Source organism: Sinohyriopsis cumingii, chromosome 6 (assembly GCF_028554795.1).
Source record: "Sinohyriopsis cumingii isolate HCF-2022 chromosome 6, ASM2855479v2, whole genome shotgun sequence".
In the NCBI taxonomy this organism is placed as follows: Eukaryota; Metazoa; Mollusca; class Bivalvia; order Unionida; family Unionidae; genus Sinohyriopsis; species Sinohyriopsis cumingii.
In genome coordinates this window covers 88583368-88608731 of record NC_142966.1, presented here as the reverse complement: position 1 = coordinate 88608731, position 25364 = coordinate 88583368, and the positions used below count along the sequence as shown (strand labels likewise).

Here is a 25364-nt window from a genome sequence, read left to right as displayed (position 1 = left end):
ACTTTATATTCGGGTGTTGGCTGCTAAAAAATGACCCCAACCCTTACCATTTCTCTAAAGACTCGGTAGATCTCATTGAGGAGGAAGCAATAGACTTAAGACGACAGATGCCATTAGAATCAGTCTCCCAGAACTTGACAAGAATGTAGTAGCTTTTTGTACTTATGCTCATCTGTTTTATAGGATGGACAAATCTGTTTCGTGCCCATCCAAGCTAGTTTGGGATGTCATTATAGACACCCAGTAATAGACCTCTTTTGTGGCTCGGTTAGAGCATTGGCCTCAGATTCAGGAGGTTGTGGGTTTGATCCCTGGCCGAGTCATACCAAATACTTACAAAAATGGTACTAACAGCTGCCTCGCTTGGCGCTCAGCATTAAGAGGTCAGTGTTAGGACTGGTCAGCCTGGTGCCAGGATAATGAGACTGGGTGTGACATTATACTACGTCTGCAGCATGATACCCCAGTGCTAGACATCACTATAAACTCACACTGCAGACATCATAGTAATATGACTGAAAAATTGTTAAAACTACGTTAAAAATCCAAATCACACACATGCACACACACACACACACACACAGAGAGCAATAGCCATGGAGACGACAGCCAGGATTGTTTTGGGCAATGACCAGGGCTGCACACCATACCATAGCTAATTCTTTGACAAGTTCAGCCAATTTACTCTTGGTATGATGTGTTGCATGTGTGCGATCAATGTCGTGCATACTTTATCGTACCATGCCTTTCCAGATGACCCTGTGTGAGCACCTTCGCTTTGGGGGAAGAATAGAGGGAGGCAGCTCAGGAATTGCACATCCACCTCATTGTTAAATAAACTCAAGCATATGGAACCACTCAGTTCCCACCAGTAGGAAGAAATATTAAGCAACCTCAAGAAAGGGGATCTCCTCAGTAACATGTGCACCAACATCGATTCCTAGCAAGCAGTCGTACAGTGAGAGAAGAAATAGATTTTTGACGTCACTAGGCCTCCCTAACATGTGCACCAACAGCGATTCCTTAGAGCAAGCAATCATACAATGGCAGTAAGAAGCAGATTTTTTAGGTCACTAGACCTCCCTAATCCCTCAGAATAGGGAGTGCTAATCCAGATCATTCGGAGGGGCTTAAATTTCGTTCAACAATCTCCTCTCTTCTCTTCATGAATAAAACAACAAATCTGGAGAAGGATGCCTTTCTACAACAGGAGAAACGGTCGTTTATAAAAAAGCATTGTAGTTTGTGATAAGGCGTCAATCACCAGGGTTTTACTCAAGGCTATTTCTTTTTCGGTAAACAAACCACATGTTGAGACCAACCATCATCACTGCTGTCGCCTCAACCAATTGAAGATGGAGTCGATGAGTTCAATCCACCTTTCCATTTGAAGGGGCCAGTTTGGCGTCAGCCTCATGCTGACCAACACATATGTTTCACATCCTCATCCATCACTTGCCATGAACATTTTCCCCATTTGTTTTGCTTACCGGGACAAGTTTATTAGTTCACCGTTCTTCCCTTTGGTTTCAACATCAGCCCCTGAGATTTTACTCAAATTATGGATTGCGTCATTTCCCTATTCAAGCCGATGTCATCTCCATTGATGACAGTGTACTTGAAAGGCATCCAACGGAAACACATGGTATGTTCTTACCTACTCTAGCCATCTAGGCTTTCTAGTAAACCGGGAAACTCAGACCTCCATCCAACCCAGAACTTCATCTGTCTAGGTTCTTCACTAACTGGAATATGGTGCGGGCTCCTTGTGTTTGCATTTACCAGAATCGTTGAACTCACTGAGTCCTTTTTCAGCGGGAGTTCTTCTCAGTTCATTAAATACGGTGGCAGACTGGATCCCACCTGGCCGTCTCTTTCTGCAGACCTGGCCAGAAATAATGGCGCACCGTTGTATGTCTTCTGGATCAAACAGTCATGATTATGCCTGAGATTCGATCATTCACATGTCAATGGGGCAGTCCATGTCAGCTGACCATTGGAATCCCGCTGCAGAAACCCCAAGCAGAAATAACCGGTAGGTACCACCACCAGTGTGCACGGTGGTGGTGTCCACCTGTTGCCGTCCTTCACTACTCTCAGCTACACATGGGAGCCAGGCTGTCATCAATACCTTTCATTTCTGAATGGATTGACCCTGATGTGATAACAGTCCTCATTAGTTCTGACAACTCTGTGGTAGTGACTTATCTCCTTAAACAGGGAGGCACCAAATCATTCTACCTGTGTGTTTTGATTTGGCATTTTCTACATGGGTGCAACAATCTCCATATTCAACATACAAGTCAGACACATTCTCGGCAGCCACAGTGTCTTGGCCAAGAATCAATCCAGAGGTAGTGACGTCCTTCACATGGAATGGTCTCACCATCATTCAGTCTTTACTCAGATTTATGCACTTCCAGGTGTCCGATGACCAACCTCCTGGCAACGAGATGGAATCACAAGCTACCTAATTTCATCTTTTCAGTTCTAGACCCAAAAGCCTGGGCCATGGATTCAATGTCAGTCATTTTGGGAAGGTTTGTGGTCATTTTCTTCCCCTCCCATGGTGGTGATACTGAAAATAATCCAGAAATTACTGGGTCAGAATGGCAAGATGATTCTGATAGCTGTTCTCTGATGAGACAAGTCCTGGGTCACTGATCAACTTTTTCTAGCAATAGATATGCCCGGGAAGATAATAGTCAACCCGAATCTTCTGCAACATCCACTGTCATGGATGGTCCTTCCCCACCCAAACCGTATCCTTCTACTTGCTTAGCTCCTAACAGGACAGCCTTGCAAGACAAAAAAATTCAAATCTTCGACTGTGAAGAGAATCTTGAGGGTAAAAAGACCCTCCACTTTTAAGCCTTATATGGAAAAGTGGCGTGTTTTCTGGCATTAGTGCCATACCAGCAATGTTGTCCATCTGCGTGCCTCAGTTCATCAATAGTCGACTTTTCTCTGGCTCTTTGAGGAGAAACAGTTTGGCCCCAATCGCTACCAAAGGCTACCACCCCATGATATTGGAAACATTCCAGCATCATGGCAAACATGTTTTTGGGTGGGATAGAGATCTATCAGATCTTTTAGACAATATTGGTCTCAATCAAGTATCCATCATTTTGTCTCCAAATGGAACCAATCATGGGTTTTATTTAAATCCATTTGAACCTCTAGCCTGTACTTCGCTAAAGTCGCTCTCATACAGGTCATGTTTTCTAATAGCTTTAATTACTGCATGCAGGGTATGAGAGCCGGATGCCCCTTTGTATTGCCCCAAATTCTCTTCAGTGCAGACCGGAGTGTTCTGTGGTTCTGATGACACCATCAAGCTTCGTAGCCCAAAATCAGATCTGCCAACTCTTACAATTTTGACATAAGTCTTGCGAAATTTACCCGTAAACTACAAACTTACGGCATACAAGCAAAAACTACGGAAAAATGAACATCACCGAAAGATTTGCAAAATTTGTCCACCTGTGTATGATTTGGATCTGGTTTTGTTAGAAGTAGTTAAATTGGTCAGAGAACCAGACTAACTTTACAGCAGCATGTCATACGCTTTAAACTGCACATATTTATGCATGCGAAGTGTCTTCATGATCATACTATTGATAATGGACTTATTTTTTTTAATGTTCAGCAAGCAATGCATATTTAAGACAAAAGGGGAAATTATAAAGCCTCTTAAAAAGTGCTAATATTCAACACAGAAAAAAAGGAATATTCAGAATCTTGTGAATATAAGCTGGAAGGGACACAATTATGTTTATTGGACATCACGTGCCAATTTGAGTATGACTCATGGCAGGAAATATGATTGCCATCGTCATGTGAAAGACAGGTGCTCGACGCGAGCTTGATCACTGATGTTGAGAAAAAACAATAATCTAAAGGAAAAAAATCATACAGAGTGACAAAAATACCTTAGATTACCCCCATGACCCGTTCTGACATAGGACCCTCTCTATCATAATATATAAGAGAGAAGGTACGGAACTTCCAAATACTTCGTTCCACCCATGACCCTCGATTTCCTTCTGCTATTTCCATCTTTAAAGGCGCACGTCCATACTGTATGGCTTGTTTTACTCCTGAGATATTTTTCTATTCATCAAGCCATTGTTGACTTTTCTGCATTGTACCAAATTGAAATTATGGGCCCCAAAACGTGCGATTTTTGCGAATTTTTACTCTGAGACAAGTCCGAGCTCATGTGATAATAAGTATAACCTTTTGAGCCAATCATATTTTGGCGATGATGTGTGTGCCGCATAGTTTACCTATTTAGAGTCGCATGTATACAGTGTATGTGCAGTGAAGAAGACAATATCTAATTCTTGCATTGAACAGGATTCCTAAAGTTGAATCGAGTTAATGATAAGTAAAAACTTACTTTTGCATCTACAACTGTTCTGTAATTCAAGAAGGGATGCACCATAGAGTTGAAAACATGGTACATGTAGCTCTTTTCACCGGTTTTCACATGTGCATGCACTTGTCCAAAAAGATAAATTCTCGAAAATTGCACGTTTCAGAGCCCGTAACTTCAGTTTGGTACAACGCAGAAAAATCAATGATGGCTTGATGGAAAGAAAATATCTCAGGAGTAAAACAAGCCATACAGTATGGTTGTGTGCTTTAAAATGATGGAAATAGCAGAAGGAAATCGAGGGTCATGGGTGGAACAAAGTATTTGGAAGTTCCGTACCTTCTCTCTTATATATTATAATAGAGAGGGTCCTATTTCAGAACGAACAATGTGGGTAATCTAAGGTATTTTTGTCACTCTGTATGATTTTTTCCTTTAGATTATTTTATTTTCTTTCTCAACATAAAATGGGCATCGAGCACCTGTGATGTAAAATGGAAAAAAGAATTTCCAAGAATTACATCAAGTTGAGAGATAGCAACAAACCATTGAGCTCCACAGGGTTTGAAACTAAAATCTGTGCAACTGTACTAGTGGTAAATAAAGTCTACATGTACTTTACAAACTTTTCAGTTGAACATAATGTTTATCATCGCTGCATGTTTCGAATACTGAACTTTTAATTATGTTTCCAGCTTTACAATAACAGTTTATGATATTTTGTTGCACCTTGCTTAAAAATGGTCAAACTTACGGAAAAAAATCAACTGCCTTACTGAGACAGACTCGTCAGGGTTGGCAGGTCTGCAAATTAGGTTACCGTCTGTCAGTAATTAGTCATCACTACCTCGCTATCTTCCATAATAATAATAATAATGAAGACATTGTTTAGCACCTAATCTTTAGAAGCTCTAAGCGCTTTACAACATTAGACAACACCTATAACATAAAAACATATATAATGATATGTTTACAAAAACAAACACCATGAAATTAGAAAACATGAAAAATATGCTGAAAATATTTAAGGTAGGAAACATTATTAAGTCTTTAAGTTGGTTCTTGCAGTCGAAATAAGTGAGTTTTAAGAGCACTCTCGAATGGGATCACTGTGTCTTTGTGTCTAAGTTCAGTGGGCAATTCATTCCACGTTGCTGGGCCCTGGTATTCAAAAGAACGCTGTCCATACGACTTTGTTTTCATCATAATGACTATACGATTGTCAGAAGAGGAGCATAATCTTGCTGGTGTGTACACATGGGTGAGGTCAGATAGGTATGTTGGACTGGAGTCCATCAGTGAAACATAGTACAGAGAACAAATTTTGTGTTTGATTCTGGATCAAATGGATAGCCAGTATGGTACTCTAAGTATGATCTGAACAGCTGTGTCTTGAAGTTTCTGGAATAGATATTGAGATGAACCAGACAGAATTGAGTTACAATAGTCCAGTCTTGAAAGTACTAATGAACACACAAGTCTTTTAATGGCATCAACTGAAAGACATTTCCGAATGGAGCTGATGTGTCTCAGCTCAAGATATGCAGCATTGCATATGTTCATAGAGAGGCTGAGAACAGCAGCCAAACAAAATCCTGTTCTTGCTCTCAAGCACTAACTTGAAGCTCACAGAGACAAGCTGTGACATGCACAAATGCATCTTCCTTCCTGTGTGAGCCCTTTCTTCATGGCTGAAGTGGGACTTCCGCTGCGTGTACTTTGGCATCTCACCAATCAGTCTCCTTACGTAGATAACTGCTCTGAGGTTTTTGAGCAATCTCTGCAAGCCTCGCATTTTAAAGCAATATTCTAACATGAGATATAATGGAAACTGTTGACTGGCAGGCAGATTCAACCTTTTGAGCCTCCATTTCAGAGATTTAGCTTCGCAGAGGCAGTCTATAATCTGATGGGGCCACAGATGGCTACAGACACAACTGGATCAATCAACACAACCTGTTAGCTAAGCTGGATTTGCAGGTGAAATTTTGCTTATTAATTAAGGAGAATGGGTTATCGTTCACATAGGGAATACTGCCAGTCTTCCGAAGAAGGATACCTGAACTAGAAGTTGGATGCTCATCATCCCCGCCTCCTATTACTTAATCTCTTAACCTAAATGACTGGTGAACATATTCGAAGGAGAAATCAAATTTTTAAGTAAATTATGTTTCTCCAAGAATACTTACCCAATCACGTTGTTTAAAAAAACCTCCCAACCACCCTGCCATGAGTGCATCCTCATTAGTATCTTGCCCAGCTAAAAACTGGCGACACCTTGTGGAATCAATGGGAGGTAATGTGCTAGAGTTATTGCCCATTGTCTACTGATATAGACAGGGAAAGATGCATTTTTTTTTTTTGTAGGGCTGGATTGATAAGGTAGCAGACTAATATTCCTAACATAATGCAAATGGGTATGTTTTCCTAGAGAAACATAATTTACAGAAAAGATTAAAAAAATGATGTAAAAATTGTTTCAATATATTAACATGACATCAGGTTCATAAAGGAGATTGTTCTTTCTGCGTGTATGTCTCATTTCCTCTCTGCACTTCTCTGCCTCTGTCTATCACTCTGAAGCCTATCAGCAAGCTTCGCCTACTCAGTAGCATATCAGCAAGTGCTGGTAATAGAAAAAAATGTCAGGACTGATTATTACTTTCTGCAGAAAGATCAATGATATTCAAACATGATGTCTTGCCAGACTAGTGTTATTTTTCAAAATACTCGAAACAGTGTATGTTTTTGCAGTTGATTTGAAGCAAATCTTATTACATAAATTGTAATTGACCTATTAGTGATTTCATTGAAATTGACCATTCAGCTAACGCTTAAGCGAATTGATGGATCAGAGAAGTACTAATACTGTTTCAAAATCAAAGATTTCCTTGTATAAATTTTCATGAGTATCTGCTAAACATTTTACCTGATTTTGGCAAGGTGGCAGATATGGCCGTGGCACCACTGACAATTACCAAAGATCGACAGAGGGTTGTGGATTTTACCAAGCCATTCATGATGTTGGGAATCAGCATAATGATCAAGAAGCCCGACAAACAAAAACCAGGAGTGTTTTCTTTTATGTACCCACTCTCCAACAGGGTAATGTATTACTTTGGACAAATTGTTTGAGAGTGCCATTTTTGTTACAGTGCAAAAAGTACTGCAATTTGTGTTTGTGTTTATTTGCAATATTTCCCAATATGAGTTTTAGAACAATTAAAATTTAATTGAGGTAACAATTTCAGCTCAGAATAAATAATAAGACCTTTGTAAACCGATTATTTGCAACCACCAGAAGCACAGCAATAATCATTACCTATAAACCATGTCTGAATTCAGCAGCATGCACAGAACAGAATGGCATAAATATGTCAACACACCAAATGGCAGTTGGTAATTTTAAAATGAAAGAAAACCCACTAAAATCCATAAATGTGATGTATCAACTGTGACAAATGTTACTGTTACCATGGGAATGCATTATGAAAGAAAAAGGTTATGTGACCTTGACAGTTGACCTTATTACCATCCCATTTCTCAAGAAGTTCTATCTTTCTTTGTAAACTGATTTGCATATTAAAAACTTTTCCATTCCTTGAAAAATCAGAAAAACATCCTAATTTAGCAATCTATAAATACATTTAAATATTCAGCTGACCTTAACAGCTGACTTTTTTATCTGTCATCCACAAGATTGTTCTTTGTTCAGAATGTGTTGAGTCTAACGATAACACTGAATTCATGTCACGTTTTAGATTTAACAAGTGTATCATTAGGCTGAGGTCCTGTGTGACTAAGTGGTCTGAGGCACTGGTCTTTACAGATTGCTGACATATCACCCCTATCCATGTGGGTTTGAGTCTTGGTTCACAACATTGAGATAGTATTGAGTTATTGCATTGTAATTATCTTGTTGCATGAAAACTAAGCATAATGCAAACAGCATTACATTTTTCATATACATCGGGCCATGAATGTAATGCACATGGCAAACACCACAATGCCGTGTAATGAGGCTGCCATATTCATCTTGTTTCAGTCAACCCAGTCCCTTGACGGGCAGTCAGATTACACCCATACCTGTAACCTAATCAATATAAAACATTCCATATTGAAAGTACAGTTATGGACGGTAATGATAATAACAAAGGAAGCCTTGAACATTCCTAAAATACCTGCCTTAAAATCAATTGTTTACTTGTTTACATTTTACGTCTTTTCATCTCTTCTTTCACAGCATGTAGTTATTTAAATATTAATCTGCCAAAGTTTTTAACTTTAGGTGTCATGAGTCCGTCATTCTTAATACCTATCCAAAATATAATGTAAAGTACTTATCATTAGCTAGTTATCATAACCATACTGTATATATCCAATTTTATACATTTATTTATATTGAATTTGCTTGTAAGTGTGAGATACATTGTGGTATGCCTAGTGTGTGAGAAGGTACTTCCTGCAGAGTGTAATTCAAACTAAGAAAAAGACAAATTTTAACAAAATTGCAACTGATCAGGTAAGATGTATAAATAGTTAGAAGAAAGCATTTACGAATGTCAAACTAGGTACTGTGTGGCATGCTTAGTGGCAATGAATATGACTTGTATACATGTGGCTCTCTACAGTGGATTCTATGGTGTGTCAAATAAGCCATGTCTAAGGACAGACTGGACACTTTTTTTCTGTTACGGATATACATGATATTAGTCATGGTTTCGTAATATTTGTTTGTGATAAATAGTTATTTATGTTGTTTAGTGTATGATATTTAAACACTGGGTAAATTTGTTTTTATCATTGTATATTTAGTCATTTGCACATACATTTTATTCTTTAGAAAGCAGCATACAAAGCATATCACAAATTTTACAAGACTTATATATAATGTCTTCCATAAAGCAGAAGAGGATGGCATTTGCATTCTTCTTTTATGAATTAATTTTGATGAAGTATTTGTTTATATATTGGGTACAGATATACAAAGCTGTCTAACCTATATATCATCTTTTTCACACTTTATACTTGCTTATAATTTATGTTGAATTGTCTAGCTCTCTTATTATATATCACCCCAAAATAACCACAATGAAAGCAATTATTCAAAGAGTTTTTAATTTGACAATATGCTGATGATTTGTATGCAGATAATGACATCTCTTCAGTAGAAAGCTCTCATGGTTTCCTTGTTAAAATTAGCCATTGTTCTGGTTTAAAAATAAATTAAAACCAAAACCCACAAGCAATATAGTTTGGAAGACAGTATAGATTTTGCAGAGAACTGCTACATGAAATAAATTGATGTTGGAATCAGCATTCAGTTCAAGCTGCTATAAACTGTTTTTGATTTGAGTGCAGTGAATAAAGCTGTATAATTTTTAAATTAAAACTAATAGGATAATGGAACTTCAGAGTAACTGGTCTTTGCGCAAACTTTTAAATTAAAGTAAAAATACACAAATTAAATTTTTGGAATTTGCACTTCAGACCTATCCTTTTACTGTTTTAGCTAGCCCATAAAACTGTATTTTTAAAAAAAATTGAAAGAATATTATTGAGCTTTCTTTGGAATGTTAGGGGAGACAAACTTAAAAGAAAATATTCATAAATTATGTTGATGAAGGATACCTCAGTATTCCAAATAAACTATCCTGTGAAACTTTTCAAATAGCTTGGTTAAAGAAATTCTATGATCTGTTTAATTCATTCGGTTCTGGAGGTTTTTGTCATTTTCACCTGAAATGCGATTAGGAAAGACATTTTGGGACCTATTTCTGAATACATCCTAATAGATCAATTTTCCATTAGGCTAATGCCTAGTTGTATTAGAAAGATTGTTTTCCACAGGTTATTTTGCTTGCACATGAGAAGAAGGGTAAAAGTTGGAGTTCTTTTGTTTGTTTTGGGGTTATTTTTTTTAATTAATAGACCCGTCATTTTCATATGGAGACCACTCTTTATTCCAAATGCCCACTGTGTCCTAGTTTTTGCCAAGGTTCACCTGTCTCCGCGCAGTTCAGACCAGTCTGCCTTAGATCTGAGACCAAAAGGTCTAAAATCAGGGCACAAAATCGGATTCCAACCACGAGCGAATTTTGGGTAGAAAAGAAAAGGGTTTAAAAAAAATGTGGTTTTTTCCTTTGTATTTTTTTGTGCATCTAGAATGTCCAGATTATTTGGTATCATTGTAGGGCTAGTCTGCTTTTTTGTAATACCACCCATTTTGGTGTATCTTAAATGACCTTGATGCTGCAGAGCTCGGATGGAGGGTACAGCCTCATCACTCCTACAGGCGGGATTCGGGTTGAATGAGTTATATTATCCCAATGGAAGACCATTAATTTATGGCATTTAATTAGGTGGAACAGATTTACTGAACTTCTTTTGATATGGACTTTGTCACATATCAATAAATTTAATCATTTTTTTGGAAAGATGACATTTTAGCATGGTCTCTTTTAGTGGCAAGCTACCCTACAAAATATGATAATATTCCTGTTTATGCTATGTGGTTCAATGAAAAAAAAGTAAGGTTGGTAATAAAGTTTGCTTGTACCAGAAATGGTATAAAGATGGAATCATGTTTAGACATGAATAAAATGAAAATATATATTTGTAGGCAATGTATAATGACAGATACAAACAGGAGATATTGCTATTTCATCAAAAAGAGAACCCATACAAAATTTTCCACATGGATTGGATATGGAATCCATACAGAAATATCCATATGGACATTCTTATTCTATAGCTGAACCACTCTTATGGATTTCAGTGTATCCATATGGAAATGTTATGGATTCTTTACGTACTCCACATGGAAAATCTCATGGAATATGCAAATTAGTCAATGAGATCCGTAAGTTGTCCATATGGAATAAAATTAAAATTCCATATGGAATTTGGCAATAATCCATATGGAATTTGGCAATAATCCATATGGAGTTTGGCAATAATCCATATGGAATTTGTGAATAATCCATATGGAATTTGGCAATACTCCATATGGAATTTGTGAATAGTCCATCTGGAACTGGCAAATATATCATATGGAATTTGTAAACTGTCCATATGGAATTTGGTAATAGTTCATCCCATATGAAATTTTCCAGGCATACTTAAGATGGATTTCAGACGGGTTTTTTAAGCGCTTTCTGCCTAAACCGTAAAAATATCTGCTTCAGATTTCTATTAAACTGCCTAATGATTCTTAGACATTATTGGGAATCAATGATAAATATTCCCAAATAATTTTTAAAATGGATCATAAATTTTATTTTGGCAGACACTATCAAATAAGATTTAGGTTTTTCTTGTCCTCATTTTCTTTCTCGCATACAAAGCCTAATCCATGATGGCATCACTCAAGTCTTTTTCATTTCACTGAAAAGTTTGGTGAGATTTCACAAATATTTGACTTAAACTTTTGTGAGATTTCACAAAAAAATTTGATCATTATATAGTATTTTACTGAAGTTTCAATAGTTTTCAGACATTTCAGAAGGTTTCAAAATTAATAATGAATGTGAATTAAACAGGACTTTATTAACCAAGCTGATATTAAGTTTGCATGAATTTTTTTTATAGATGTTGTAATTATATGACATCCAAGGCAAGATATTTGGGAGTTATTAATAATAATAATAACAATAATAATAATAATAATAAAGACTTTATTTAGAGAAGGTAACTCAGTTAGTTACAGAACTAATCTACCTTGAGGCCTTCTGTCTGTTATGTACAATATATACAGCATGTACAACATGAAGTGAAGAATCTGGCTTGACACTAAATAATTAAGTGATTTTAAAAATCAAAGTATCAAGCCTGGAACATATGCACAGGCATCTGTGAACACATAAACATATATAAAATATAAAATATTAATCTGCATTGAAAAATTCAGCTGTGAAAATAATGCAAAATTACAGAAAATCATCCATTTGAGACATTGATTATGAAAAGAAAAATTCTACGAGCCTCTCTTATGTCGCTTGTACTGCAGGCTTGATTTTTGATTAACGTACAAACTATGATGCTTTTGTGGTCTCGAATTAGTCCTTGTTCCATAAACAGCTGTGACAAACGTTTATCATGAAATAATTACTCTTATTTTACACTGAATTCTAACACACCAAGAATATTTTTTAAATATACATAATAATGCCTCACAATATTGAAAAACGATTATACTTTTGGGCCAAGAAAAGTCCGCAAAGATATGACTATCTTTGATAGACATGAGTGTTTGGAAACAGTTTTCATACAGAGTGACCAATTACGTTCCCATTGACTTTGCATTCATGCTATTCTCATTGCCGCAGATTTTTCAAATGGTTATTCAGTCTTGTATCCTGCTCGAAAATTCGAATGGCTATGTCTAGCAAGCATGCTCATTCCCATCAGTTTCCATTACACAACAGTTCATCGGGCAAGTACAAAATTTTGAAAAATCAAAAAGCCCTTCAGAAACGTAATTAAAAAACGGGTCTGTATTGAGAAAATTCAGATTCAGGTCAGGAGAAAAGCAAAATTGTGTTTTAAAATGGAAATTTGTTTGAGGTCAGTTAAATCCAGCTGAAGTTAAACAAAAATACAACAACAACAAGAAAAAATTAGAAAAAGAAATGTAGCTAGGAAAGATGTAGAAAGTTATTGTGCCCAAAATAAACAATAAAATTACAGCTATCAGAAACAGGAAATATAAATGTTGCTGAAAATCATTCAAATTGTACAAGAAATAAAAAATAAATTTTATTATATTTTATTGATATTTTTTATTGAAATGTCAGTGATATTACAATCACAAAATATCACTATATTTTCAGAATTTTTACAAACTTTCAGTGAAATTTCAATCACAAATTCCCACTGATATTTTCAGAAATGTTGGCAAAGTCAGTGAATTTCAGTCACAAAATTTCACTGATATTTTCAGAAATTTTGGTAAAATCTCCTAAAATACAATAATTTTTTTGAAAAAGGACATTTGAGTGAATATCAAAAAATGTTCACTGTGATTTTGCTGAAATTTCAGTCACATTTTCACTAGGGTATGATTTTTGATGAGCATATTTAATAGGAAGCCAAAAGAGTAAACATCAGATCAAGCCCAAAATCCACCTTGTACCAAATTTTCTAAGTCCAAAGATTCCTCTATGCTTGTACTACCAGATATTAATATTCTGATCATGTTTACATTTTCTCTACTTTTTTGGTCATGTCTTTGTCTGTTTTTAAACATCTGTGGAAATAAATTAAAGAAAACTGGCATGCATGTGTTTTCTTCAAATTTATATGAGTATATATTCATCCTTACACATGTACACTGACATATACATGTACTCTAACTCCCACCAATATTTCTTTTTGAATCAGATAGTTTAGGTGATTAATTCTTCAGAGAGTATTTCCCATGATGCTATAATACATGAGCCTACTTTCCATATTGGAAAAAACTGCTTATGGATTTAAGTTGCAACTTTATTCCATATAGAATTTTCACTTGCTGTGAAGTACTTATGGAATTTATATGGAATAAATTGTCTGATTCCATAAGTTTTTCAGTCCATATCTCTTCCATACGGATTCCTGAAGTATTCCATACAGAATCCATGAGAAATTTCTGTACGGGAACAGAAAAAAGTAGACACTGAACAGATATTATGCTCGCTTGGTCTCATGTTTTGTGACATTTGTTGAGAACACCATCAAAATTACATTAAATCATTAAATAATGAATATATTAACCTCTAAATCACTACTAATTTTGTTCCAAAAAGGTTGCAGGCTGGCTAAACAGTGTTAGTCGGGTTTGTTGTTGTCCATCCATAGTAGCATGTTTTACTCTAGCGTGAAACCTGTGACAGCAAAGCTGCAAAGCTAGCGTGTTACCACTGTGTTATTAATGCTTCTTTGAGATGTATTCTCATCAAAATGTTTTGTAAAGATATTATGTTTAATGATTTTGTTTTGTCCACCTTTAGGTCTGGCTTTGTGTGATGATTGCCTTTGTGACAGTCAGCTTAATCTTGTTTCTGGTTGGCCGTTGGAGCCCCTATGAATGGACAAAGGATGGGTCTAAAGGAGGGAGTCCAACCAATACATTTACCTTATTTAATACATTTTGGTTTTCTCTTGGCGCACTAATGCAGCAGGGATCTGATATTTTCCCAAGGTTGGTCCAGAGTGCTAAGAATACTTCTTGCACAAGATATCCTGAGATCTTGCAAGATTCTTCCTTCATTTGTTGTCTCTTAATTTCTTTGCTCAGAAGTAAAGTTCAAATAATAATGAGTGGCTCTCATTTTGTTGTATATGTAAAGGTATTACGTTCAGAAAAAAAATCATAACTAAGCAGTTGCAATTTAGAAACAAAAAAATGCATGCTAGTTGAAGAAATTTGCAAACAAAACAGGCTTAATCCAAAAACATTAAATTTGAATGTAAATACAAGCTACATAAGCAATGCATTGGTTCATATTTGCTACTTAGAGAAACTATAAAAAGCAAAATTAGCTCTGTTTGTGCATGACATTTGAGTATGTGTGTGGGTGTGTGTGATATGTGTGGGTGGGTGGGTGTGATGTGTAAGATAACTAGATTATGCAAAAATGTATTTGCTCTGCTATGGCAGCGACAGTATGCTTTAGCACTCGCCAGATTTATGCTGTATAATATTAAGTTTGTTTGGTGCCTTTTATTTCTTTTTAAATCTCTATTTTTGCCTGTGTTTAGTTCAGCCTACACCAACAGCAGTGTTCATTTAAGTTAATGAAAGCGTGCAATCATTTTTAAAGTTTTAAAATTATAAATGCAGTATACTAACAAAGTTTAAATTTTATAAAATAACATTTCTTTTTTCTGTATCTAAATATGTTTTTAAAATTGTAATTAGATAAACCCCATCAAAAAATGTACTCTTTAATATTTCATTAGTCAAAATGAATGTTTCAGTGTTATTGCTGAATATACGATTTGAAGTACATAGGATTGTTGTGCTATATATCCTGATTTTCGTATCTGCTTTTTATGGTGAGAAGATGGTCAGATACAAATAGAATTAAGTTTTACGGTAAAATGAAACAAATTACTCTCCTGATGCATGTTGTATTATTTTTTGCATTCATAATGTGATACTCAAGTTATTAATATTATTATTGCATGAAAAAGCCCTGAAGGGACTTCTCATTTCTTGCTTCATACCTTAGAAATAAAACTACACATTTCAATCAGATATCAGACTTCATACTTATCTGTAATAGTTCCTATGCTATCAGTGTGTCTTAAAATTTAAGTCCAGATTTCAGACATGTAATTGGTCAGTGATAAATCAGGCTCAAATATTACCCATTCAGTTTACCAATCAGTTTGTCTACAATCATATCATCAAATTAATTTTGTTAAAAATTATTTTATTGATTTGTTTTCATTTCGTTGAACTCATTTAACTGGTCATCAATTATTTAGTCAGTCATTTCATCAGTATCTTTTGGATGACATTTTATTCGAATATCATGAAATGATATTACATGTACTTATAATAAGTAAAAATCAACAGATAAATCATTTAGAAATGTTATTCAATAATAATCACTGTATGTAGTAGACATAAACCTTATAAAATTAAGCTAATAAAAACTAATCTTTCAGATGCCAATATTAAAACTACAATTTTAAAGTGATTTGGCATAAGATATGTAAGTAATATAGAAATGTTTAGAATGAAATATTGTCTTTGATGCTTCATAGATACTGCGCAATATTCCCTGAGTTGTATCCATTTAATATACTCTTTTGATCCAAGAATCTGCTGCTTGATATTTCTTCATCTTTTGAGTTGGATTACCTGCATTAACACTACTTTCTTTGGATGATATTTCCTCCAAGCATAACTTTATGCCTAATGCTGATATTGTAGTATGTGATTTGCTGATGACACCATCAAAGGTGCTATACCATCCTTCTAATTAATTGATTGTACTTGTCACTTCTTCCTTGACATGGTGGTAATGTCACCACATCACATGTGGGAACATTGGAAAATATCAACGATATACTCTGCTGATATTTCCGATGTAATTTGATGAAAAATAATCAATGACTGGATCTTGTTCATCTTGCATATTCTCATTGTAAGTTGTTCGAACTGTCTGTCATCTTCTGTTGGTAGAAATGCAATCGCAACCAAACTTCGTGCTTTGAAAATGAATTCTGATTGGAGCCATACCGAATCTGAACACCTGATTCATGAATATGTCTCCATATGTTTTGACTTAGATGGAAAAAGCAGCCATGGATTTTAGCATCTACACATTTTTTCTAAAGAGTCAAATGGATGCAATCTTGTAGTTGAAGAAGGTAGACTGTGGCTTTAACTCTCTATCGGGATTACAGAATTTCAAGCATAAATGCATACGATTCCAGTGCCTTAATTCTCAGAAGCACATAAACACACAGAATTGTTTCAGTATTTCCTAGCAATGGATTTCATCGCTAAACTATGGAAATTCAAAATGTGAATATAATGTGACTTACGGAAAATAAATTTCTACTATTTTGATGTTAAATCATTTTCATGCTATGACACAAACTCTCGAGTTCCATACCTCCTTTTGGAAAGCTTGACTGAAAGCACATGAGTATTTCTGACTTCCAACATGATGCATCTTATGAGAGGTATTTAGAAAGTTATTATACACATTCCATCAAAGTATTCTGTTGCACACATGGATACTTTTCAGTCAGATCATCCAATTATTAAATTTTATTTCATAGTCACTTTTTTGGTGTATTTTTTATAAACTGGAAAACTGCATATCTGACCTCATACTGGCAATGCTCCTTCAGGATGTGTGTCAAGATGGTGGATATATGCTCCAGTGCATTGCTGTGGTAATTGTTGTGGAGTGAATGAAATACCTCGGGTACCAGTGAATGGACGGGTGGTTCAGTAGTGTTCCACAACTATTGACAACTTTATGGAAGCATAAATATGTCCTGTAATGTAAGCTGAGTCAGGCACTGGTACCTGTATGAATGTTCCTTCTGTACGTGTTCCATCCTCTGTCTGAAAGAATTTGCAATAGTCATTTAAGAATTCTCCAAACTAACATGAAAGTTATGTTACTGTGCTTGCTACAGTGCAAATGTGGTTTGGAAATTTTGACTTATCCAGGTGTGTGTGAGTGACACTGTGTGTGTGTGTGACACTGTGTGTAAGATAACTTGAAAACTGTTTAATTGAATAAAAAAGAAAGTAAGAATATTGTCAGTGCTACAAGAATTTCTACAAAATTGAAAGCTTGTTCATCAACACTTTGATAGAGTGTTATCATAACAATACTATTACTACTACCATTAATCATAATAATGCCATGGCAATAATAATTATAGGTTATTGCATTTGTATGGGACAATATGAACGAGTTTTTCAAATGGAAATACTGAACGACCTTGGAAGTGCAGTATACCCATCCGACAAAACGAGTAACCTTTTTATTATATTCTCACTTTTTTATTCTACCTAATGCTTAATTATATTAACAAAATACACTACAAGAAACAAAGTAACTGAAAGTATGCCATATTCAAAACTAAATACACAAGCGCATATTCATCATTACACAACAACAACATTATTACTGCGCACATAACTCTGCCTAGATAAATTTGAACTTAGTGGTGTGCTCAGCATAACTTTCGAAAGAAAATGGCATGTCTAGTTAATAAATTTGGAGTCATATTGTGAATTAATGCGCATTACAACAACTTTTCCATTTGATCTGGAATGAATAGATTTTGGTATTTTTTTATTCTACGAAATTTTGTGATTATGGACTGGATTTATATGTGACAGTTCCACATGAAATACATCGGATTGAAGAAGCTAGGGAGAAGCATGTTGACATCTGCAAATGTGTTTCTCTTTTTGTCACTGAATATTTCAAATCATAATGTGGGAAAAATATGAAGTCTTTCAATTGCAATTATGAAAAAGACACTATGGAATTTAATGCTGATTTCATTTTGAGTGCAGTAAGGAGGATGTAATTGCACTTATATTCGAAATTACAGTACAACTTCAAAATATGTAATCAAGATTGAGAACCTATGACATGGCCCATGTAATTCGGATTTGCAGAACTAAGAAAGTACATTTGAGGAAATTCAGGATGTAAAACTGTAAGTATATTTTTTTGCCATATATTTTTTTGCCATTCTTATCACCAGCTAAAGAAGACAGTATATGCCTTGTTACTTGTATGTTATTTGTAAGGACCCTTTCTTGTGTCTGTTGTATAGCTAGCCTAAATCCGAAACATTGTATCAAAAAAGTTAACATGGAATATGCCTAAGCAGCTGATATGTGGCAGTCCATGAAACATCTGCTTTTCTTCATTTAGAAACAAATTTAAATAACTACAATGTAAAGTGCCTACTATGCGAGTGTATATGATTTGTTTACAAATCAATAGTGATGGCATCTGCATCCATCTCCATAGAAAGTAGTTCCTTTATGCACGTGAATGCAATATGTGTATTTGCACGTGGGTCCAGTATCGGGTATTATTATATGCTCATTTTTTTCCCCCATTAACTTTACATTGTCAGAATCGTTCAGTATTACCCAACGCTGAACTCGCGCGACAATATACATATAGCATTCATGTGTATAAAGGAACTACTTTCTATTGTAAACAAACAATGGATACAGATGCCAGCACTTTTGATTTATACACAAATCATGTACTCTCACGTAAGATGCTCTTTACGTTGTGGTTGTTTAAATTTGTTTCTGAATGAACTAAAACAGATGTTTCGTGGACTGCCACATACCAGCTGCTTTGGCACATTCTGCGTTGATACAATGTTTCAGATTTAGGCTAGCTACAGTAAACAACAGACGCAAGAAAAGGTCCTTACAAATAACGTACAAGTGACAAGTCGTATACTCTCTTCTTTAGCTGGTGATAAGAATGGCAAAATAAAATATACTTACAGTTTTACATCCTGAATTTCCTCAAAAAATGTATTTTCTGCAAATCTGAATTATATGAGCCATGTCATAGGTTCTCAATCTGGATTACACATTTCAAAATTTTACTGTAATTTCATGATAAGTGCAATTACATCCTACTTACTGCACTCAAAATGAAATAAGCATTAAATTCCATAGAGTCTTTTTCATAATTGCAATTGAAAGACGTCATATTTTTCCCACATTATGATTTCAAACATTCAATGACAGAAACAGAAACACATTTGCAGATGTCAACACGCTTCTCCCAAGCTTCTTCAGTCTGATGTATTTCATGTGGAATTGTTACATACAAATCCAGTCCATAATCATGAAATTTCCTAGAATCAAGAAAAATACCAAAATCTATTCATTCCAGATCAAATGGAAAAAATGTTGCAATGCACATTCATTCACAATATGACTCAAAATTTCAATTTTAACTAGACACGCCATTTTCTTTCGAAAGTTATATCGAGCGCGTGACTAAGTTCAAATTTATCTGGCCAGAGTTATGTGTGCAGTAATAATGTTGATTTGTGTAATGATGAATATGTGCTTGTGTATTTAGTTTGGCATGTGGCATACATTCATTTATGTTGTTTATTGTAGTCTAATTTGTTTATATAATTAATCCTTAGGTAGAATAAAAAAATGAGTATATAATAAAAAGGTTACTGCATTTGTATGGGAAAATATGAACTCGTTTTGTTAGAAGGATATACTGCGAGTGTATATGATTTGTTTACAGATCAAAAGTGATGGCATCTGCATCCATTGTTTGTTTACAATAGAAAGTAGTTCCTTCATGCACGTGAATGCAATTCGTGTATCTGCACTTGAGTTCAGTATCAGGTAATATTGCATGATTATGACAATGTAAAGTTAACAGAGAAAAAAATGAGCATATAATAATAATAATACTATTAATAATAATAATAATAATAATATTGATAAATGCACCTGGCAGGAACATACACAAAAATAAATAATCCAACATTGCTATATAAGCATGGAGAGTGAGGAATTGTGGAGAGTTGTCAGGATTTGCATCTACAAATACCTCTTACAGATTCTGGTGATATAGGTTTAAGTAACTGGAATCTCAGTAGAATATCGGATCCAATTGAGAATTATCAGGAAGAAGAAAAGAAACCCAATATGAATATACAGTTGAAATGTCCCCTGCTCTTTCCAACTACTGTGATATGTCTGGTTCTAACCCTTTGCATGAAAAAGTGTTGATTCCCCACATCCTTACTAACCCTGCAGGTACAAATGGTTTATTATTGTACCTGACACCAAACACACTAAATTAACAGTTTTAAAAGATAGTAAAGCCAACACTGGGAAAATACCAGAACCTGGATGCATTTTAGATAATGTTTATATTTTTTATCTCTCTGTGAAATTATCTGTATTCATTATTTGTGTTGTTTGATATTTATATTTAAATATACCTACCATGTCGACCAATTCTGCACATCAGGTAATTCTGCGCAACGATACGTCATTTCTGTAAACATTGGATCACATGTTATTTTGTGTTTAAAATCCATTTTGTATCAAGAAAAAATGATCATACTTTAATTAAGAAAGGTGATATTCATAAAGTATACAAAAATATCCCACATTTCGACTCGAAATGCATGATTTCTAAATGTCAACATGAGGACCCTTTCCGTGACCATCTTGAACCTGTAACACAGAAAATCCTGTTTACTATGTATCTTTTAGGATCATACAAATAAATACATAATATAAAAGATGGAAATGTATACCTTAAAAAATTCTACATCTTAATCCAAGTTTTCAATTTTGCAAGAAGTTGTCCCACACGTGCAAAATCATCTGCTACCCAACATGCCAATGTGCCGCTAGAATGGGATTCTCAAGAAATTCCCAGATGCATTCATTGTTGTTTCTCTTCCACATATAATAGCTTATTTTTTTATAGAATGTGGAACTTTACTAATTTTTTTACTAGATCAGTTTAGTTTGCTTAATATCTCTTGCCATTTATTGGCATTGTTACATTGAATTTTGTAAAACTAGCTATGATCCTGACCTAATTACTCGACTGGACTGCTGACAGAAACAGTCCAAAGTAATGTATTTCATTTATATAGCCCGATGGATAAACATTAAAGATCTACTAGAGTGCTGACACAACTTTCATTTATATGATAAATTTAATCATATTGATGTGATTTTTAAAGTTATTATGTCAAATACCTCATCATGAATGAAAATAATGACCACAAAATATCAATTTTTGTTTCTCACACAAGGAAAAACACTCCTAGCTGATTGCTTGCTCGGCAATTTCCGTAAGACAAAGTGAAAGTGTATGGAACTGTGCATTTCTATTTTGGTTGTTAGTTGCATTCAGCACATGGTACTGTGCATTATCCGACCAGTGGCATGTGAGATAGTCTGCAGTGAGCATTTGAGAGACGATGATTTCGATACCATCTATAAAATTAAAGAGTAACATGGTATTATGACCATTAGAGGACTCCTGCCAAATGAAGTACCAAGTGTGTTTTCTCGCCAGATAACTGAGTCCGTGAACACCAGATCAACAAAACCAAGGGTTATGGCAAGGCTAACAACATGTAGACCAAGAGAAGCTTGTACAGAAGCAAGAGCTAGCGAGGATAAAATATTTCTACATCTTTATCTTGCTATAGTATTGGTTGTCAACTCCTGCCCCTCACCACAAATATACCTAGCAACAGAACGATCAATGGGAGAGGGCGATCTTAGTGGAAGGGTGTTTGCAAACCATAATAGCCCCACCCTACCCCAAAAATGAATCCTGCTTTACCCTGACGAGCGTGTGTGTGTGACCCTTGAATTTTAGTTTTGCTCACTCCCCCATTATTATCCCCCCCACCATAAAAATGAAAAGATCATTTGCATGCCCATGCTTATTTCATGCCTGTTTAATAATAATAATAGAGACAAAACAAATTTTCTGCTAAAGCCAAAATGTTGTGAATACTTGATGTATTGATCCAAACAACCTTGAGTCTGTAGTTCAACAATAAGTATGTTTCAGGAGTTAACAATGCACTGTGCAACAATATAACCAGCAATCAGCACCAAATTTACCAAAATCAATATTTGTTTTTGCCACCAAAATTAAAACGCATCACAATGTACATTAACAATATTTACTGTTCTGATCTTACCTTTTGGTCAATGGTGAAATCCAAGACTATCCAAATGTAAAACGGCACTACCAGATGGTACTTGTCCACATGTCAGAATCGGCAAACAATTAGTGCATTTTCTCCAATATGTCACAAACTGAATGAAGTGATCAAGCTGTTTTGAAAATTGAACTGTTCTTGATTACAACTGGCTTCAGACGCAATTAGGATAAACTAGCAGTATTAGAACTGCCTAGGGGTGCAGACTGGTGTCTTCCCTTGTGTTATATTGTTACTGGTTAGAACCCCCATACCTTGATTCATGGACAGATACTCCAGATTTTCTTTGTAACGAACCCCTGTGCAGAATAGGCCGACATATCATGTGTAATAAAACATGGTTGTGGTATCCCATGTGACCAAAATTAATTTTACTTTGAACAAAATATTCTGGTAACAATTGCCTCTTTTCAAATGGTAAGCATTGCGGAATATTATTTCATGAATTTGATTGAATTTGGTATGTGTTTAGCTTCAGTATTGGAGGCAGAAACCTTACGTGCACAGAAATGCCAGACAGCATTTTATGTAATATTTCTACTTTACAACAAGAACAACTACTCTACTGCTGCCACCGCACCACCTAACCATAATATTATCATAATGATGTCACCAATGTAGCCATCATCATTTTCATTCTTATTATTATTATTATTATTATTATTATTATTATTGCTTATTTCTCATTCCATATTTTTTGTGTACTTAAGGTCTTATTCCGGTCGAATAGTTGGCAGCGCCTGGTGGTTTTTTACCCTGATCCTCATTTCTTCCTACACAGCCAATCTGGCGGCCTTTTTGACCATAGAACGACTTTTGCCACCAATTAAATCTGCAGACGATTTGTTGAAGCACCCTGAGATTGAATATGGAACGCTGAAGACGGGATCAAGCAGGACATTTTTTGAAGTAATCTTCTTACCTACTTACTCACAACTGACTACAGAGTTAAATATCAAATTGTCAATGATATACAAAAAAAAATCAAAACTTACTTTCTTATTCAACCAGACCCTTGCATGACTGAGAAATCTACACCTAATGAGTGTGCTAAAGTTCTTTACAAATTATTCTAATGTCTTAAACAATGCTTATCATAAAATTAATAAAGAAAAATAATATAAAAAAGGTGCAAAAGTCACAGAGTAGTTAACATCATTATCTATGTATATCACTTGGTTGTTCAAAGTTCATTTTTTACTCAATTGGAATGCATTTGACCTTTTCTGCCAGTCAAAGTTGTGTCTGCTTTAGACAAAAGTAAATGCTAATGCATATAAATTCGACCTTGGAGCACATGGAAAGAAATTAAAGGGCTGCTATGTAGATATTATTACCTTAAGAAGAACTGGGTTGAGCATTCATCTATACATGGCACTCAATCTGTATTCTACCTTTATTGCTTGGCAACGCAGATATATATGATCATGGGCACCCACACATAGGGGCAAGGGAAGGGGGCACTTACCCCCCTCTGGCACTTTCCCCCCCTCTCCCTCTGACTTCACCTCTAAATATGTTTTGGCTTACATCAGTAAACTTCATAGCTGACCATTACATGGCACACATACACACACACACACACCTACACCTGAAAATAATTCTGCGGGTGCCGCTGTACTTTTGATGATGGTTATGTTCTGTTCACCTTTGGTTCAATATCCAGGTGATAAAATCCATCTATATGCTGATCATTACAGCTAAATGCTGTTATTATTAGTTTTCATCGATACACCTGCAGTATTGTGTATTTCTTTCTGGCTGTGCCTAAAGTGAATGTGCATGCACCAACATTTATTTTCAATCTAAGTTGGGGTAAAAGTATATTAACTCTGTCTCATCTTCTTAATGCTAGAACTCTGCACAATTCACTTTGTGAAAGTGTAATTAACATGCAGGTCATAATTTATAATGTATAATTGAAGGTTTGGTTGTTTTCTGTTGTGATATGTGTATTTATTTTTTATTATTTACTCGAGTTTAGTCTATGATTTGAGGGTATAATTTTGGTCTACCTGACTTTTGTTGTGGCTGAGGTTGTGTCCTCCTTACTGTATCATTTTTTTATCATTTGTTTACGATGTGAAACTTTTCCATATGAAATTAGGATATGAAGTATGTGGTAAACAAAACTATTCATTCCTGTCATATCAGTCTTTGGGAATCTATGATCAGACTTTTTTAATTGTAATCAGATATAATCTGTGAGGAATCATTTATTTTCATTTTTTGGAATTACAAAATGCTCATTGCTTTTTTTTAATACTAAAACATTACTTTCGTGGTTTTTGTGAATTCACTCGAATTGATTCAGGATTATATCAGTGTGTTACATAGTGACTATTGGTACATCAGCATATTCAAGACTACTGGAACATCATCACATTCAAGATTATTGGAATTCAGAACATTGTATACTTTTGGACTTGCAGTGGGACATTTAGGATAATTTGTATTCAGTTCACAATACTGTAAGTTCCTCCTAAATTTTCACTTTGTATTCTAGGGAAATAAATTGTTGAATTTTACAAATTTATTGGTTGGCTTGTTTGTTTTTTAATTTAAGATAAAAATCATAATAATTGGTTTTTCAATCTCCTCATAACCTGTTTTAAATAATGTATTGGTTTTTTATGTCAAAATATAATAACATATGTTACCTGTCCTATTAATTTTGTATAAGCAATGTCTTAGTAGAAAAGTTTATTTTTTAGTAAGTAATCTTTAAATGAAATAGTTGTTTCAA

The 25364-nt window shown here is 35.0% G+C and overlaps 1 protein-coding gene across 1 annotated transcript in view; it reads left to right on the top strand.

The window, feature by feature from the left end:
- The window catches only part of LOC149797400 (glutamate receptor 2-like), a 196476-nt gene that overhangs the window by 133916 nt on the left and 37196 nt on the right, over positions 1–25364 (top strand). The window contains exons 11-13 of the mRNA XM_089962177.1: positions 7322–7483; positions 14368–14558; positions 23329–23527. Of these exons, the coding sequence (XP_089818303.1) occupies positions 7322–7483; positions 14368–14558; positions 23329–23527 (552 nt within the window). The remainder of the gene's footprint in view (positions 1–7321; positions 7484–14367; positions 14559–23328; positions 23528–25364) is intronic.